The sequence below is a fragment of the Gossypium raimondii genome, chromosome 13 (assembly GCF_025698545.1).
Source record: "Gossypium raimondii isolate GPD5lz chromosome 13, ASM2569854v1, whole genome shotgun sequence".
Lineage (NCBI taxonomy): Eukaryota > Viridiplantae > Streptophyta > Magnoliopsida > Malvales > Malvaceae > Gossypium > Gossypium raimondii.
The window spans coordinates 58,320,624-58,339,470 of record NC_068577.1 but is presented as its reverse complement, the minus strand read 5'-3'; the positions used below and the strand labels follow the sequence as shown (position 1 = coordinate 58,339,470).

The 18,847-nt window shown below is 30.6% G+C and overlaps 2 protein-coding genes across 2 annotated transcripts; both read left to right on the top strand.

The window, feature by feature from the left end:
- The first annotated feature begins 13,208 nt into the window (after window positions 1-13,208).
- LOC105783637 (probable serine/threonine-protein kinase PBL5) lies at window positions 13,209-16,145 on the top strand. Its single transcript, XM_012609209.2, has 5 exons — window positions 13,209-13,520; window positions 13,955-14,199; window positions 14,329-14,518; window positions 14,603-14,994; window positions 15,554-16,145. The coding sequence occupies exons 1-5, from the start codon at window positions 13,388-13,390 to the stop codon at window positions 15,851-15,853; spliced, it is 1,260 nt and encodes a 419-aa protein (XP_012464663.1). The 5' UTR covers window positions 13,209-13,387; the 3' UTR covers window positions 15,854-16,145.
- Window positions 16,146-17,623: 1,478 nt separating this feature from the next.
- On the top strand, window positions 17,624-18,243 carry LOC105783966 (histone H4). Its single transcript, XM_012609693.2, has one exon. It carries the CDS (start codon window positions 17,699-17,701, stop codon window positions 18,008-18,010), a length of 312 nt encoding a protein of 103 aa, XP_012465147.1. The 5' UTR covers window positions 17,624-17,698; the 3' UTR covers window positions 18,011-18,243.
- Window positions 18,244-18,847: the final 604 nt, after the last annotated feature.

Sequence of the window (18,847 nt, the reverse complement as noted above, 5' to 3'; positions counted from 1 at the left end):
TATCATTGGCTGTCATAAAAGAGATGTTATTTTCGGCTCTTCCAAGCATATTCAGAAAATTATCATCGAGTTGAGTTGAAGCTCAAATAAGTCAAACTATCGATTGAACCTTATAACAAACACTATAATACTCAATTAGAACAACTTGCGAATCAAATCGATCTTTTTAATATATTTTTATATATTAAACATGTGACGACCTATGGTCCTCATGTTAATCGTTTCAAGGACCATGGAAGGTTCATACAACACAAGTAAACTTTAGAGATAATATTATTAGGAAAAGTAACTATAAACTTCGAACACGCATATACTAAATATATATAATTTATAATTAATTTTAAATAAAATTTTATTATTTTTTAAACAATCAAATAAATCTTGATTTAACCCACGAGCACCTCTAATCATTTTTAGTCTCACATTAAATCAATTGTTAAAAGATTAAGCCAAGAAACCACGGGTTAGCCCACTATTTTGAATCCAAATAACTAAGATTTAAACTCTATTGATGTTATCTCTTTTCTCAATTTATGAGGTATCGGAAAAACACCCCCCCCCCTACTAGTACTAGCAACGTGGAACTTGACAAAATTTTCTGTGAACAAAATTACTGTCCTCCTCAATAATTCATATATATATTTTTCCATTGTATCTTACTGAGGAAGTAATTGAATTCAACACTTCCATCGCTATATATACCACCCACTCTCTTCATTCCATATCAAATTTTACACACTGTTTTTTTTCCTCTTCAAAAATCTCATCTTTAAACCACTTCATTTTTTTTTTTAATTTTATCTTCACAAAACTAAATAAAAAAACCCAAAACAAAATCAAAATCCCATTTTTTTTTTCATTACAAGAACCAAAAACAAAGTTGTTTCCTCTGTTTTTCCCCTGTTTCTTCAAAGATGACCCAACAAAATTTGCCACCAAAAAGAGGCCAAATTAAGATCAATATAATCAAAGGCTTCTTTAAATATTCTGTGAAAATTTTGTCCATGGATTCTAGGTTGAAGAAAACGAGGAGAGAAAATGGTGGTGGCCTTAGTTCAAGCTCAACAACACCACAACTCGAAACTTCTAAAGAATACAAGTCAGATGGATCCTTGGACTCACTGAGTTGACTTTTCATTATGGACTTTTTGCTATAGGGATTTTTTGTGTTTTTGTAGTGTTAGAATTTAAAGTTAGCATTTGTTGAATTGATTCAAGCGTTGAATAAGGAAAGATTATATTTTGTATTCTTTACTCAAAAATGAGTAAAGTAGTTATTATACGTTAGATTAGAGAGAATTGGGTCATTCTGTTAAAAATTGATCTTTGTACATCAGCATGATGTAGGCATGGTACGTCATGCCTCACTGTCTGATCACTTCGTCAATCTAACCAATTTTTAACAATACAAAATTGACGAATTTTTCAATAAAAATAATCAATTTGCTATTTCATCTAACGTACAAAAACCAAATTGCTTATTTTTTCACTAAAAAAGGACCAAATATAATTCGACTCCTAATACATAGACCTCTATAGTACTTTTATAGATAGTATTCTAGTTTAAATCTTGTCATGTGTAAGTTTTATTCAATGTAATTTTTTTATCTATCTTAGGTTGGTTTTGTGGTTTATAATGATTGATTTTATTTGTAATGGTTTTAATGTATTGTTGTATATTGATTGAGTTTTAACTCAATTGGTATTGTTACTATTACAATAATCAAAATAATACATATTCTAGCACATTTAAATACGTAATTTCCGTCTAATTTTACATTTTATATGCACCTATTTGTTAATATTAATGTTCTTCTTTTAGAAAAAAACGAAACCCGTCAATGAAAAAAGGTATTAAAACAACAAACACAATGAAGATACAGACAAACTAAAACCCGAATCAATAAGCTCACTTCATACACCCAAATCTATCATTTGCACCCTCCAATCATAATATCTTTGCTCCAATATTTTATTCTCCCTTTCTAGACTTCTTTTTCTGGTCCAAGATGGAAAATATAGCACTTTTCATCAACTTCTTCAAGCAAAATTTAAAAAATATTTTTACTCTCAGACTTTTATATATAATATTAGTTTGAAACATATCATAATAAAATTTTATTTAATATTTTCTCTATCACTAAAATAATATTCTATTTTGATAAAATAAATATAAAAATTAAGATATGTTGGGTTGAGTCGAATATATTTCTGAATTTTTGAATTAAATTCAAACAAATAATTAATATTTAATTTTAAATTAAATCGAATCGAATTATGTTAGGGATATATCGGTTCTTAACTTTAAAAAAAATTCAAAAATATTTTAATATTTTTTTATTTCGTTTTTCTGTTTATTTTTTTCCCCAAAGATATTAGTGATGAAATCCATCCTTCTAGACATTTAACTATTTGCTTTCTCACTAAGCAAAGTGAACATATTTTACAAAGACTTTTATTTATTTAATTACTATTCTTATTTCTTAATTTTTTAAGCATCCAAGTCTTGGTTGAAATCAACTAAAAGTCAAACCAATTTTGCAAAGTCAACAACATATTACTATTCAATTAATTAAAATATTTTTTAATAAAATTATTGAATATTTGTTAATAAAATTTCCCTCTCTCTAAACATTTCTTCAATTTTAATTGATAAATAAAGGAAGATTTGTACAAGAAAATTGTTTTAGATGATGAATAATGAATTTTTCATTTTTAAGGGGTTAAAATAAAATTATATCATTATATTAATTGGTAATTTCATAAAAATTGAAATAGAGATGTTTATGGATGGGTCAAGTCAATTTTGGGCTGGGTTTAAGTATGATATTAATACATTTCGTGCTTGTCTAAGCCCGACTCCACCAAGATATGGACTTAAAACTTTGCCTAAGACCACCCATTTTTGTAAATGGCTAAATCAAGTCATTTTAAGCTCGCCCACATTAACTTTTGTAAAATATTAAATATTTAGTAATTATATATATTTCATATTTTAAATTTTTTTTTAACATTTAGTTTTATATTTTTTTTGTATAAGGAAGGTCCGAACCCAAACTATTATTGAGGACCTGCATAGGACTTGGATTCTACTTTATAGTTTTATATATTACTCTAGATTTAATTTTTTATGTATTCTAGATTACACAATATATAAAAATAAAATAATGTAATGTATGTATAAAATAATTTTTAAACTTGGCAACTAGGTCCAATTTGGCACCTGTAATTTTTTTTTGTTCACTTTGGTACCTAAACTTGAAAACTTGATCTATTTTGGTCCCTGAACTTTAATTTCATCATTATTTGATGATGTGACCAGTGTTGTTGGAACATGACGAGATTGGTTAATCAGATCCATCGGATAGAGAATAGTACCGATCCAAAAAAATAATTGAACAGATTTAATCGAAAACTACTCAAAATTGGTAAAAATATAAACTATGACAAAAACCAGTATTTGAATAGGCTGAGCGGCTTTAATGAAAAATATTATTTATTTATTTATTTAGTATTGTTCTAGTAGTTGAACCTATCAAAACGATTGATTCGAGAACTGGTGGTCCAATCGGTTCAACCAGTTATCCGGTTATTAGAACACTATATGTGACACTCTAAATTTGTACATGTCAGCACTTTAAGAATTGTATAAATTGTTTTTATCGTTTAGGAGTTGTGTGAGATTAAAGTTTCATTCACGATTTTGAATGAGAGAAATAAGTGAAGAATCCTCTTTTTCAACTCTAACTCTCTCGCTCTAGTCGTTGTTTTTCTTTCCATTACTTTGAAAGTAATTGCTTTGGCTTCAACCAATCGAATTTTCGATATTCCTTTTTATTTCTTATCAAACGAATTGCATCTTCTTCTGGAAGCCTAGCTATTCGTAGTATGATAGCGGGGAATAATTTTTTATTTTGAGATGATGACATGGTACAATCTCATAGTGTCACACTATCAAACTTTTTTATATCTTTCAAGATCACGGATCAAAATAAATCAAGATGACAAGTTCAAGTATTAAAGCGGATCTAGTTACCAAATTTAGGGGCTAAAATTGCATTATCCCTGTAATATATTACTAACTTGGAAACCGGATTTTACTCAAACCTTGAAGGTCTAAGCCCAAGTCAAACTCGTATTTTAAAAGTGCTTACATTCTTTTTCCACTAATTTTTCAAACTCTCAAAAAGTTCCACCAAATCATTAAAATTGTACAAGTGAGCATATCTAATTTCAATGTTACAATTACTATTTCCGAGGGTAACTAATATTTAATAAAATAATAAAATCTATTTTTTTGATTGGTTAATCCACGATTGATGAGATTTAGAAATATTTGGGTTTTGCCTAAGCCCAAATTTGCTCTTCTTTTGGTAGCCCAATTTAATCTTAGTCTACATATTTAAATAGATTTATTTGAATTTTGAAGAGAAAATAATTTAGAAATTTTTGAAATTATGCTATTAGTCCCTATATTATCTACAAGTCGTGAATTTGGTCTTTATACTCCAATTTGGTCATTTTTAATCCCTATTAGTTTGAATTTTAAAATTTTAGTCCAGGCACAAATGGTAACAGTTGAGCACGTTAGGCCAAATTCTGCTTTTTAGTCCCCTACTATACATAAGTTATGGATTTAGTCTCTATACTATTCGAGTCTTGAAATTTCAATCATGACTCGAAACAGTAACAATGAAAATTCGTGAGTATATGTGAAGATAACAATTTGATATAACATTACAAATATAATACTATGTTTATCGTGTAAGATTTTGGGAATAGAAAATTTTAACATTACAAAACTAAGATTTCAAATTTTGAAAATTACAAGAATGATTAGGTTGAAGAACATGGACTAAATCTATAATTTTACACATGATATAGGACTACTAACTGAACAATTGTAGTTGCTACAATTTAGGCCAGAATTGAATTTTTAAATTTCGAAGAGAGCAAGGTTATAATAGACTAAATCTAAAAGTACAATGATTAAATTATCAACTTACAGACATTACAGGAATTGTTAGCAGATTTTAACATATTTTGAGACAAAGGAAGAGGTTGCAATAAAACAAAATTGGTAAAGCATTTGCCATAAGATCAAGTTCATTTGTCACATGGATATTGATAATGTACTTCAACTCAGGCTTAAGTGACATATATAAGAATATGTTTGATACGAATATTTCACGAGATTAAACATTGCATTAATATTTGTACGGATTCTCAAAATCAAGGACATTATGCTACTACCGGAGAAGGAAAAGTTGGATGATGTTTACATTGCTTACGGGTTAAAGGACACTGATTTACACCAAATGATATGGTCCAACCATCTCCTCGCTGATGATCACTGTTAGGCACATACTACTATACATATCGAGTGTGCAGCTCGTGGTGTTATCACTGTCTTTCGAAGCTTGTCTTCATTGATTCACATGCTCAAATGGCATATCATTAATCTTGATTTCGTATAAGGAGTTGTATGTGATTATCTGAATTTTATAGTTCATATCACTGCCCAGTGCCCATTATGTTGAGCAAAACGTCTCTCCAACCAGTATAATATTAATTAATCAAAATTGTCTGCTGGAGCTCACCATCACCGACACCATTCAGCCATGGATATACTAAAGACTACAAATTTATCACGCCAACAAAAGGAAAAAAATAAAAAAAGGTCAAAGGAGATAGGCCTACCAGAATGTTGGTTCTCCTTAAATAATCATTACAAGAAAAACATGTCGAGGGACAGAAAATGACACCACCTTCACCAACTTGAATATATCAATGAATAAAGATATTCACTCAAAAGAAACTTCAAACCAAACCATCTGTGTTCTTCCCTCTTTTACCTGTCTCTTGCACATTTCGCAGCTGCCATTGTTTATTAAATATTGTTTATTTTTGTGCTTTGAATTTCGCGCAGTCTTTTTTATTTTTATTTTTTAAATCACGTCTTTTATTTGGAGAAGTTTTTTTTTTTTTTTTAAGTAACTTTAAATCTGTTCGTAAAAATATATGGACAAAAAGAAGGGTAAATTATAACAATAATAATTTTTATTTGCTTTAGATTATATTTTAACCACTTATGTTTGAAATGTTACGTTTTAGTCGCTTACGTTATCGTTTTGTTACGAAGTGGTCATTCTACCATTAAACTCTGTTAACTCCTTAACAACAATCCTACGTGGCAGTCCAAATGGGTTTTATATGCCAAATTGGATGTCCAGTTGCTGAGATGAAAATAAATTTTTAATTAAATAAATTTAATTTGGACACGTAGGACATCCAAGTTGGCATTGAAAACCCATTTGGATTGCCATGTACGACTGTTGTTAGGGAGGTAATGGAGTGACCACTTCGTAACAAAACGATAATGTAAGTGACTAAAACGTAACATTTTAAACATAAGTGACTAAATATAATCTGAAACAAATAAAAGTGACTATTTTTATAGTTTACCCTAAAAAGAATAGAAACTTTGGTACGTAGAATATATTGTATAATGTATCTTTAGGTTTTAACAACAAAGGGTGCATGATTTTTAATTTTTTATAGCCATCAATATTCTCATAGTCGTATTGTATTTTGTCCACTCTATTAAATAAATAAATCTTTGTACGTTAGATTCAATACTAAAATGACACATCACATGTAACTATCTCGATTATTCCGCTGACCACACTAGTTTTAATAGTAAAATGGATGAATTTTTTAAAATAGATGATCAGTTTGCTCTTTGATCTATTATACATGGACTAATTTATCCGTTTTTAAGTAAAGAAAACAATATGTAATATAACTCCTAATACAAGACTTTCACTGTACTTTTACCTATCATAGGCTTTTGGTTTTTTTTTCGGCACAAATATTCTCCTATATCAAAAGAATAAATGTACATGCATTGTATTGTCATCGTTATTTAAAGAGCTAATATACCATTTGATACTTATATTCGGTTTCAATGTTCAATTTGATTCATGAGTTTGTTGGTATCTGAGTTTGGCTCCAATGCTCAATTTGGTACCTAAAATTTTTAAATTGATGCTTGAGTTTTTCTTTGTCCTATACAAGTATTTAAGTTTGCCTTCAATGTTCAATTTGATACCTGAATTTTTCTTTTGTCTCAATTAAGTACCTATGTTTTTTACTAGAGTAAACATGTTAAATATTTATTGCGCTTTACCCGGGTACCAAATTGAACATTGAAGCCAAATTTAGGTACCAAATTAGAATAAAAAATTTTCAAATATCAAAATGGTATATTAACCCTTATTTAAACTTCGGGTTGCTAATGAACCATTGACATTATTGATAAAAGTTGAGGTCTTTGTTCATTGAGTACTTAAGTTGGAGTCCTGCCTAGGCAAAGAATTTGTCTGATTACATGTTGATTCTCTAACTGTTTATATTTTGTATTAATTTGATTTTATATGTGTAATTATCAAAGATGTGGGAGCAGGTGCAATGGGTTGCGCATGGGAGCCCGCAACCATGATGAACTCGTACGATCCATCGGATTCAATGGAGGTCATTCGGCCCAATTGGACTGGTCCATTGCCTGGAGAAATTAAAAAGCCTATCTCTGGAGCTTGGCAAATAAGCAAAGTGATCTTCTAAAGATATGCTTGACAAATATGAAAGGTGATATTTAGAGATATGTGATCCTAGATATTAAATGTAATATTTAAAAGATACGATTATGTAATCTTAGAGATTTGATATTTAGATAGCTTTTAATTGTAGTCATTGATGTACTTTGATTTAGACCGTTGATTTAGGAGAGCCTCAGCTATAAATAGAGGACTCTCTGCTCATTGTACATTATTCAGTTGTGAATAGAATTTTGAGAGTATTCGCTCAAACTTTTCTCTCAAGTGTTCTTACTTTTCTGTTGCTTTTGTTCATCTTTCAAGTTCGTTCTTCTGTTGTTCTTCGTGGGTGCCTTAAAGGAATTCTGTCGAATCCATAATTGTTGCGAGTTAGGCTGACTTAGGCATTTTTGAGCAAAGAAACTGCCTAAGGCCGCACGGATCGCATGGGAAAACTCTAAGTCCGTGACACAGGCTGGGGCCTTAGCTCTTTTGACTAAATGGATTAATTGCTATTTTAATACCTTATAAATGTAAATAGATTAATTTAATCTTTTTAACTTGTTTTAATTAGAAAAAAAATGTAAATTTGATCCTTTCAAAGGTAAAAATTACAATTTAAGTTATTCTAATGCAGAATTTTTAACTTTGGTCTCTAAGTTTTTTTAATTTTATTTCAACCCCATCACATAATTCCTAGCTTCGTCACTAGTAATTATTGAAATATACATTTGTACTATATAATAAATGGGGGATCAACAACCACCGTATTTTTCTTGCACGACAAATTGTGTGTCCGTGCCTTCATTTTCTTGCTTTCCTTACAAAAGAAATTAACAGTATGACGATGAAAGACACTGACACAGCCTTAAATTCCCTTCTTTAGATAACTTTAAAGATTTTAAATCACTGCCCAAACGATACGTTAGGGACGCAACCCAATTTATTTTTACTATTAAAAATTGTTAAGGACTAAAGTAAAAAAAATGTTAAAAGTCAAATTTAATTAATATTTTTAAAATTTTAAAGGGACTAAAAATGAAAATTTACCATTTTATGCACTGGGTCTCCTGCTACGAGTATTGTGTTCGTAAATTTAATTCATTTTGACATTTGTATTCACTGAAATTTGGGACGAAAAAGGAAAACACTTTCAATTTGGACCCAAAAAAAAGAAAGAAAATGAAATTTGATAAAGTAAAGCACAATTATTGATGCAAAGTTAAAAAAAAGCAAGAAGTGAACACTTTCGGCTACCATTTGGTATTTGGATTGTAATAAAAATAAATGGCTTTTTTTTTCTTTTTCTTATTTCACCTACGGCAAAAGTCATTTTATTTTATTTATTTGTTTTAGAAGTAGAAAATATTGTAATGTTTTCATTTAAATTTTATTTTAAAGAATGTTAAAAAGGAAAAAATCAGATTTTATAAATATAAATTCAGTATAATCATAAAATTATATTTAAATAGTTTTAAAATAAAATTCATAAATTAGATCGGTTGTAACTTTAAACTTTTATATTAATCTTAAATTTACTATTCGTTTAAAATGTTATTTGGAAGCTTTGGAAACAAATGAATCTTAAGATTTTTTAATGGATTCCTTCTGATATTGTCAACATTATATAATCCGCCTGGTGTTGGATGAGTTATATTAAATTGAAGCCTAGCAGATCTAGTGAATATATGAGTAATCGACGTGGAAATTATAGGTGGCCCCAATCCGTCTTCAGGCCTTGCATCTTCGACAGCAGTGGCAAGAGATGAACATGATAGGTGGCTTTGGAGGATTGGGAGAAATATTGGAAGATGCACTGTTGAACGAGCTGAACTTTAGGATATTTATGACGACCTTCACTTTGCATGGGATTTTAATTGGAACGAGGTTGTTCTTGAGGCTGACTGCGCTTAGGCTATTAAAGGTATTCACAAGGGCTTTAAAGGACAAGCTAATAGAGATGTGATATTATGTATCCAAGAATTATGTAGATATGATTGACAAGTGGACGTTAAGCAGATTTTAGGAGAAACAAATTTTGCCCTCCATATTCTGGTAGGTCTAATGAAAGAGTTTCCGCTTGAGCCCCGTGTGTTTCATATTGTCCCTACTAAAGTTGTTGATTAGATCCGATTAGATAATATTTCTAAACTATCCAATTCTAATGTTTGTCTATATTTGATTGTAATTGACTATATTTTTTCTACCAAAAAAAAATCTTCTCATATTAACATATTTTATAATTAATCTTAAATGAAAATATTTTTAATTTAATAAAATAATAAATGAGGTGAAATCCATCGAATTATAAAATAATTATCCAAAATTTAAATCTTTTAAATAATATATATTTTAAAAGATTTGATTCAACTCAGTTCGAATTAAAATATATCTTTAATTTTCCGTCTCAATCAGTCAAATATCTCACTCATCAACTTTTAGGTTTAATTACAAGCTATTAAAAGGACTGTTAAATAAATATCCCAAAGCCATTTGAATATCCTTTTCTTCTTGCTTTTGGGGCATTTTGCCAAGTGTACATCTACATTTATTTTCTTATCAATCATACCCTTACATTTGTCTTTTGATAAAACTAAATAAAAATAATTTATTAAATATAATAATCTTGGTGCACCGCCCATGCCTCTTGTTATTGTTGTTATTTGATTGTATTTTTGAACACCTACGAAAAATATATAATTTTTTTATTTTTCAAACTATTTAAAATAATTTATTTATAGGGTAGTCCACCCATCAAACTAACCACTTTGTTGATTTGATACTCATTATTTTAAATATAAACTATCTTATAGATTGATTAGTGGCGTTTTGGATTTTCTAAACCATATTAATCTAATAATTTATTCAAGATAAAATAATGAAAATATTAAAAATAAAAAATAAAAATTTGTGGATGAATAAAATATAAATTATTCTTATGGCACTTAAACGGTTAATACTAATTTTTTTAATGTAAATAGAGGAGGGCAAAGCTCTAACAGCAACACGACTCTAAGCTATTACTGAGGTAGTAAACACCCTGACCTTCTGACTAGCACATGAGATTCGATTAATACTAGTTTTAATGATACATTAATTGCATATGATTTTAGGTGTTTATTTTTAGAATTTATTAATTATTTTATTGATTTTTTGAAATAATTAAAATACAATAACCATAAATGTGGATAAGTTTTATAATGCGAAGAATCATATAAATCTATGTAGCGTAAAGTACTAATCATCTTGAAGATTACATGTACAAATATTATAATCAATCGATAATACAAATAGTTTAAGCTTACTTTAAAAATACATATTTAATTGTAGAGTTGAGATTTCTTAATTTTAATTTATTTAAAATTTAGATTTTTTAAATTTTTTATGGTTTAGGTTTATGTATAGTTTGATTATTAATTCCAACATATACTGTAATTTAATGAATTTTATAATTATACTAACCGAACCATCAATGTTAAGTTGATTCAATTAGATTGGTTAACACGTATGACTTGATCGAGTTAAGTCAATTATGTATGGGAACATCGAATGAAACAATTGACTTAATCGATTATTCATCTCGAATTGATTTTGGCTATAATTATTAAGATATACTATTTACAATCGCATTTAATAATTAAGAATAAATTTTATGTTCCACAGTAATTAAGTTTTATGCCTTATTGATAAATAACAATACAACACCTCGTCGTTAGATAAAACTAAAAAGTAATGGACTTAAAAGAATTAATAATTTTATTTAAATATGGGATAATATAGATTATAGCTCATGAATTTAGCAAGTAGGTCCTTTTCACTTTGATACTTGAACTTAATTTGTAAATTTTCATAATTGAGTGACTAAAAATAAAATTACTAATAGTTTGTGATATATTGTAATTTTTTCATAATTGAGTGAAGAAAAAGACTATATCAAGTGACTGCTGATGTAATTTACCCTAAATAAAATTATTTATTTGTTTTTTATTTGTCTCACACTTCATGTGATGCATGAAAGATGCATGTATTCATGATCAATAAATATTCACCGCGGTAAAAAATTTAGAAAAAACGACCATATAAATGAGAAATTCATTTTTTTTAAAGAGTAAATAAAAAGGGAAAACGAAAGTTCGTGGAGGCTCGAACTTGTCTTCCCAATCGGGATTTAACCAAATTCCAACGCGTTTACTGACAGTAAAAAAGTTATTTATTTCCGGCGGTGATATGCTGTATTTAAACCTTCTTTAAAACCCCCCCAAAAAATAATATAATCACGCCCATCGGCCTAGATTTAATGAAGACCGTTTATTTTGTATGGCGTGATGACCCATCTTAATTCTTCTTTTCAAGAAACGCGTGGATCACCGTTCCGCTGTTATTACAAAAAAAAAAACGTTTTTATTTATTTTTGTAAATATTAGAATGTGTCAGTGGGGCCCGCAGTCTATGTGGTTCCCACTAAAACGTTTGACCTTAAAAAAAATTAAAAATCGGACGGTGATTAAAGGCTGACTGCGATGAATACGTCACCCTACGGTGACATCCAACAAAATAAAATAAAAGGCCAAATTTTAGTTTTGGTCCTTCTATTATGCTGAAATTTTAGATTTACATAAATAAATCAATTTCCTTTGATGTCATCATTTTTTTAAGATTAGAAGCACAATTATAAAATCGCCAGTATAAATATAAATAACAATAATACATATCTGGTCAACTTGAATTAGAATCAATTCAATACAAAGCGCTGTGGATTGAAAACTAAAATATATCTAAACTTATATTAGAATAAATTTGGATAAGACCCACACGAGACAAAACTTTAAATAAGATATAAAGAAAAACCCGTGAATGGCATTTGCATTATGATGGGGTTTAAGCTCCAAGGTCTCTCTGCCTTTATCAATATTGCGAAGGCCTAGTATTAGGGGAGAAGATAAAATTCCTTTTAGGGATTAACATTAAATTATAATTTTTAAGAAATCAAACTGCAATTTTATCATATATTAACTTACGATTTCATCATTTTTTAGAATATATATTTTTTTCATTTTAAGGATCAACTATAATTTTACTTTATATTTTTTTTCATTTTAAGGATCAACTATAATTTTACTTTATATTAGCTTCTAATATTATCATTTCTAAAGGGTTAAAAAGTAAATATTAAATTTGACAAATTAATGAAAAAAGATCAAATCTCCAATTTCAGTATAATACAGGGACTAAAACAAAAATTAGACCGAAACAAAATAAAGAAATTGCAAAAACAAAATTTGTGTGTTTCCACTATACAAAAGGACAAAGATCTGTTGCGATGACCGGCCCGATATCGGATCACTGTAGGGTAATCAGATTACGCCACGTAAGCAAATCGGCGTTGTTTTTGAAAACAGGAAACCGACAAAAATGAGTGCACGGTTCGTCCCATATGATTTGACCAAAAAATCCCCGCCGTGAATGACGTGGCGCACTCCTGTGAGTTTAAGCATTACCGAGTTTCCATGAGTCGCTTTTCGCCTGAATACCACCTAATATTATTAATATATAAATGTATTAATATTTTATAAAAACGCTAAAAAAAATTAAATTGTTTTTTTATATTTTCCTTTGCTTTGTGCTTTCTTTTGTGTGTGTGTTTGTTTACTTTCTCTTTTCATTTCTGCTTGTCTGGTAATTTTCTCGGGCTTGGAAAATTTTCTCTCTACAGCCGAGAAAGTGAAGGAAAAAAAGGGGGAAGATAGATTTAATAATTATTGTTTTTTTCAAAAAAATTAATTATTTTGAGTATGGGTTGTTTTTGTTTTTCTGGGAATTCAAGCAAAGGATCAGAGAAACCAACAAAGAAGATCATCATCAACAACAAAAATGATAGCAGTAGCAACAAAAGTAAACCCCATGCTCAAACACAAACCAGTTCAGGTATTGAATTTTATTCTCAACTTCTACGATTTAAAAAAAAATATTTGGGTGGGGAAAATGAATTGCATTGCGTTTGATCATGGTTTGATTTTAACTTTATTTTTCGTTTATCGAACTGCGTTTTTCTTTTCCTATTTGATTGTCACATTAATCACTTTGGGGTTTAAATTTTTTTATCGTTGGAAACTGGGTTTAAACTTTTAAGTATTTGTTTTTGATCTTTTATGCTATTTTTTGAGTGAATTGTTTTTTACTTTTCAGTGAAATTTTGTACAGTATTTTTCTTAAACATGTTATGCAATTTTGTTTGTTTGCATGATTCGATTGAAACCATCCATTCTACAATACCAAAAAAGAAACTGCACGGGGTGTTTCGATTTGTCCTTTTTGTGAATTTTTTTAACCTTTTTTTGTGATTTTTTTTGGTTAAAAAGATGAATTGAAAGTGACTGTTACAAATGAAGAGGTAGTAGCTAAGAAAGGAGATCAATTATCAATTGATGTAAAGAATTTCAATTTGAATGATGAGATTTCAAAGGATGGCAAAGCTAACAACTTGGCACAGTCATTTACATTCGAGGAACTTGCCACTGCGACCGGAAACTTCCGGTCGGATTGTTTTTTGGGCGAAGGCGGTTTCGGGAAAGTTTACAAAGGATTCTTGGACAAAACCAATCAAGTTAGTATAAGCCTTTGTTCATATCATTGTTGTTAATGTTGTTAAATCGATTCTGGCAATGCGAATCGTGTTATTCATCGATGAATTCGGTGGTTTACTTTTTCCGGGTTTGTTTGATTTGTTATGTAGGTTGTCGCAATCAAGCAACTCGATCGTAACGGTGCTCAAGGAATTAGAGAATTCGTCGTTGAAGTATTGACATTAAGCATGGCTGAGCACCCGAATCTTGTTAAATTGATAGGTTTTTGTGCAGAGGGTGATCAAAGATTACTTGTTTACGAGTACATGCCGTTAGGGTCGTTGGAGAATCATTTATATGGTAACTAAATTCGCTCTTTTGTTTCCCTGTTGATTTCGTTTTTCATCCATTTACAGTAACTAAAATCACTTTAATTGGTTGTAGAACTTCCGGCTAGCCGAAAACCACTTGATTGGAACACGAGAATGAAAATAGCTGCTGGGGCAGCAAGGGGTTTAGAGTATTTGCATGAAAAAATGAAGCCCCCTGTTATATACCGGGACTTGAAATGCTCAAATATATTGCTCGGTGAGGGGTATCATCCGAAGCTATCCGATTTCGGTTTGGCTAAAGTCGGTCCCATTGGCGATAAGACTCATGTTTCTACGAGGGTTATGGGTACATACGGTTATTGTGCACCGGATTATGCAATGACCGGACAGCTGACATTTAAGTCGGATATTTACAGCTTTGGGGTTGTCCTCTTGGAACTAATTACTGGTAGGAAAGCAATCGACGAGACAAGAGATCGCTCGGAGCAAAATCTCGTTGCATGGGTAAGACAATGCTTATTCTGTTTTTATCATTACTCATTGATGTTTCGATATATCGGGATACTCGGTTTAACTTGTAATGAATATGGTTGCTGTTTTGTTATCTTCGTTTTATATGGAAATACTGTAATAGCCATCGGCTGTTTGTGTTATGAATGTTTTATCCCTGGGATTTGTCTCCTGATTTCAGTGAGATCCCGACCAAGTCCAAATGCTCACATTTCCTTGGCGGTGAAGCGTTCCCTAAACTCCATGAACCCGGTTGGGCTCTTCTTGGAATCGAGAGACAAAACCTGGGGTTAAAACTGAGCATAAACACCTTGGACACAATATCTCCACCGTTGAGGGGTCTGTCGGCTCCCCTGAACAGTATTATATTGGGATAGTCTGTTTAACTAGCAATGAATGTGGTTGCAGCTTTGTTATCTTCGTTTAATACGGAAATACTTTAATAACTGCTGACTGTTTGTGTTATGAATGTTGTGATGAATATATGGTAGTTATGCAAGTAGTCACTTGGATCAGTTTCATAAATGCTTATCCAATGTTTATTTACCCGCAGGCACGTCCCATGTTCAAAGACCGAAGAAACTTTTCTCGAATGGTCGACCCTTTACTACAAGGTCAATATCCGGTTCGAGGTCTCTACCAAGCACTTGCCATTGCTGCAATGTGCGTTCAAGAGCAACCCAACATGCGGCCGGCAATAACTGACGTTGTTATGGCTCTGAATTACTTAGCTTCCCAGAAATACGACCCGAACAATCCTGTCCAAAGCTCCCGAAAGAGCAAATCATCAACGGCAACGAACGGAGACGGTGACAAAAAACCAGTTGCAGAACATGAACTTAATAGTGACTGAGCTCAACAGACTGAAAATCGGAAATTATGCAGCAAATAAAGGATACTGTGATGTTAATATGGCGCATGGTTATCGATTTTTTGATCGAAGAAGATAACCGGCGTGGTTCCAACCCGTAAAAATCTTGGCATACAGAGATTTTCTTCCCTCTTCTTTACCCCTCCCCTGTGTTGGTGTACATGTGAGTTGGGGGTTCTTGTATGTTAGATGCTTTCATTGTAGGAACCACTTTTACATAATAATAGCAACAAAAAAAGAAAAAAAAGAGATTATATGTTAATGGAAGCAAAAAGCTCTTACATGAATGTTTGCGTTAATTTGTCTTCATTAAGATAATACATCAGCTATTAGATTTGTCCAAATTTAGAATATTTACTGTTGAGTTGGTACCAATGTTGAGTTATTATTGAGGGCCGTGATGATAGGGATTGATTTTTGGGTTTAATTTTTATTTGGCAATTTAATTTCGTAAATTTATTAATAATTTTTGTTTTTCATTGAACTTTTCAAATTAAATATTTTAATCATTTTTCATTAATTGTCTCACTAAAATCTAAATGAAGGTTTATTCTATTGGTCTAATAACAAAATTTAATCCGTCGATACTTACAAATTTTATCAATTTTTATTCTAAATCTAAAAAAATTAACAATTGAAGAAGTGATAAAAAGATATGAGAACACTAGAGCTTGAAACTGTTAACGTCTTTGTAGCAGAGAGTAAAGCTACCACAATAAATCTTTTCGGCGCGGTTATGGATTTATGGTAAGATATGTTGCAGGAAAATGTAGCCTCTCGTGGCGCAATTGAGGCAAGCAAGGGCTTTGACTCCTTTTAACTGAATGTTCAAATTGTTTTCCAACTCTCTAAAACAACATAAAAGATTTTGTTTAACCTTTTTCATATTTTTCATGTTCATTTTACACCCAACAATGTTGACTTTAAAATTTAAATATGAGTGCAATATGCCTTACCATTGTATCCAACCACTTATTTGTTATTTAATTTTTTTAGCTTTTAATTAAATAAATTTTATTTAGTTGAAAATTAATAATTTAATTTAAGTACTTTTAAAATTGGTATTCAAAATTTTATAATTTTATCTTGGCTACTAAATAAATTCCTTTCTTCTATAACGATCTCTCATATGAGTCTTGATGATGTATAAATTACACTTTGCAAAAAGTTCAAATCTAAAAATTTAATCAACTAAGTCTTGACTTGTTAGCAAAGGCAAAAGCATTAAATCATGAGTACTTAGGTTCAAAACTTATCATCTGTAATTATACGAGTGAGTTTCAACGTCTCAACATGTGTGAATTTAGTCGATTTTATTTGGAATTTTCTGTTATTAGTTTATTTATGCTGTAATAGTTTAATTCTATTAGTTTAGGATCCGTATTTGTTTGATTGTAACATAAAAAAAAAAAAGAGAGGTAATAATAATAATAATAATAATAATAATAATAATAATAATACAAGTTAAAAAAAAAGGCTTCATTAAATGCCCGTGAAATTGACAATTGCTAAATCATGGCGCGCCTAGTTTCCGCACCAAAAAATAATTTCCCACTTTTCAACTCACAAAAGAAACACAAAATAACCGCTAAATTAATCCACGTCGCCGATCCGCGCCCAAACTTCTTCTCATCTCAACCCTCCATTCCAAATAATCAACGGCCTAAATCCATCGTTAATCATTTCACACGGATAACCTACCATCTTAGCTCCCCTCCACTTCCCATATAAATACTCCCCCACCATTTCCTTTCAACAACGGAAATTTAAATCAGAACAATTTCAAAATATTAAATATTCATTCTCTTTGATCGATACTTGAATAATATGTCAGGAAGAGGAAAGGGAGGCAAGGGGTTGGGCAAGGGCGGAGCAAAGCGCCACCGCAAGGTCCTCCGTGATAACATCCAGGGAATCACGAAACCGGCGATCCGGCGTCTAGCTCGTAGGGGAGGTGTCAAGCGTATCAGTGGCTTGATCTACGAGGAAACCCGTGGAGTGTTGAAGATCTTCTTGGAGAACGTGATCCGCGACGCCGTGACCTATACTGAGCACGCCAGGAGAAAGACGGTGACCGCCATGGATGTCGTTTATGCCCTCAAGAGGCAGGGTAGGACTTTGTACGGTTTCGGTGGTTAGGTTGGTGTTTACTGTTCAGGGTTGCGGAAGTTGGCTGCGATGGCGGCGGCGGCGATGGTGGTGGGGGGATTTGAAGTCTTGCGGTCAAGAATGTTTGAGCGTAGTATCAGCGTTAGGGCTTTGTAATTAGTGACTATTAGAAATTAGACATTGGGTACTGTATGCTTTCGTTTACGATTTGTGATTCTTGTACTGGATTACAGATGTTAATGAAGTTTTGAGGTAATTTCTAAGATTTAGAAGTACTTATTTGTTTCTTAAAGAACTTGGTTTTAAATATTTTATTCGAATTAATTTCTAAGACATTGGTTAATTTTTTTTATAAATATATAATTTTATAACTCATGAAATATAATTGTAAATAGGAGTGTTCATTCAGTTAATTGACCGAAATTATTAATTAACCGACCTTTTAAAAATTTTAACCGTTAATCGAACCAATTTTTTTAAAAAATTTAACCGAACCGAAATTTTTTCGTTAATAAGGTCGGTTAACTGAATTAATTGAAAATTATATATTTTTATTTTTGGTTAAAATTACTCGAATTATCCGAATTAATCGAATTACCGAAAAATACCTGAATTATCCAAATTTTTTATTTTTATTTTTAAAATTTAAAAATTTATAAATTATTAAAGTAAATTGAGTTTTAGACTTTAGTAAATTGGGTTGTCTTTTAGTTTTAGTTTTATTGGATTGGGTAATTGGGTAAATTTTAGTTTTAGTTTTATTGGATTGGGTAATTGAGTTTGGGTTGGGTTGGATAATTTTATTTATTAATTTTTTCGGTTAACCGAAAATTTTCGGTTAACCGACCGGTTTCGAATCGAATTAAC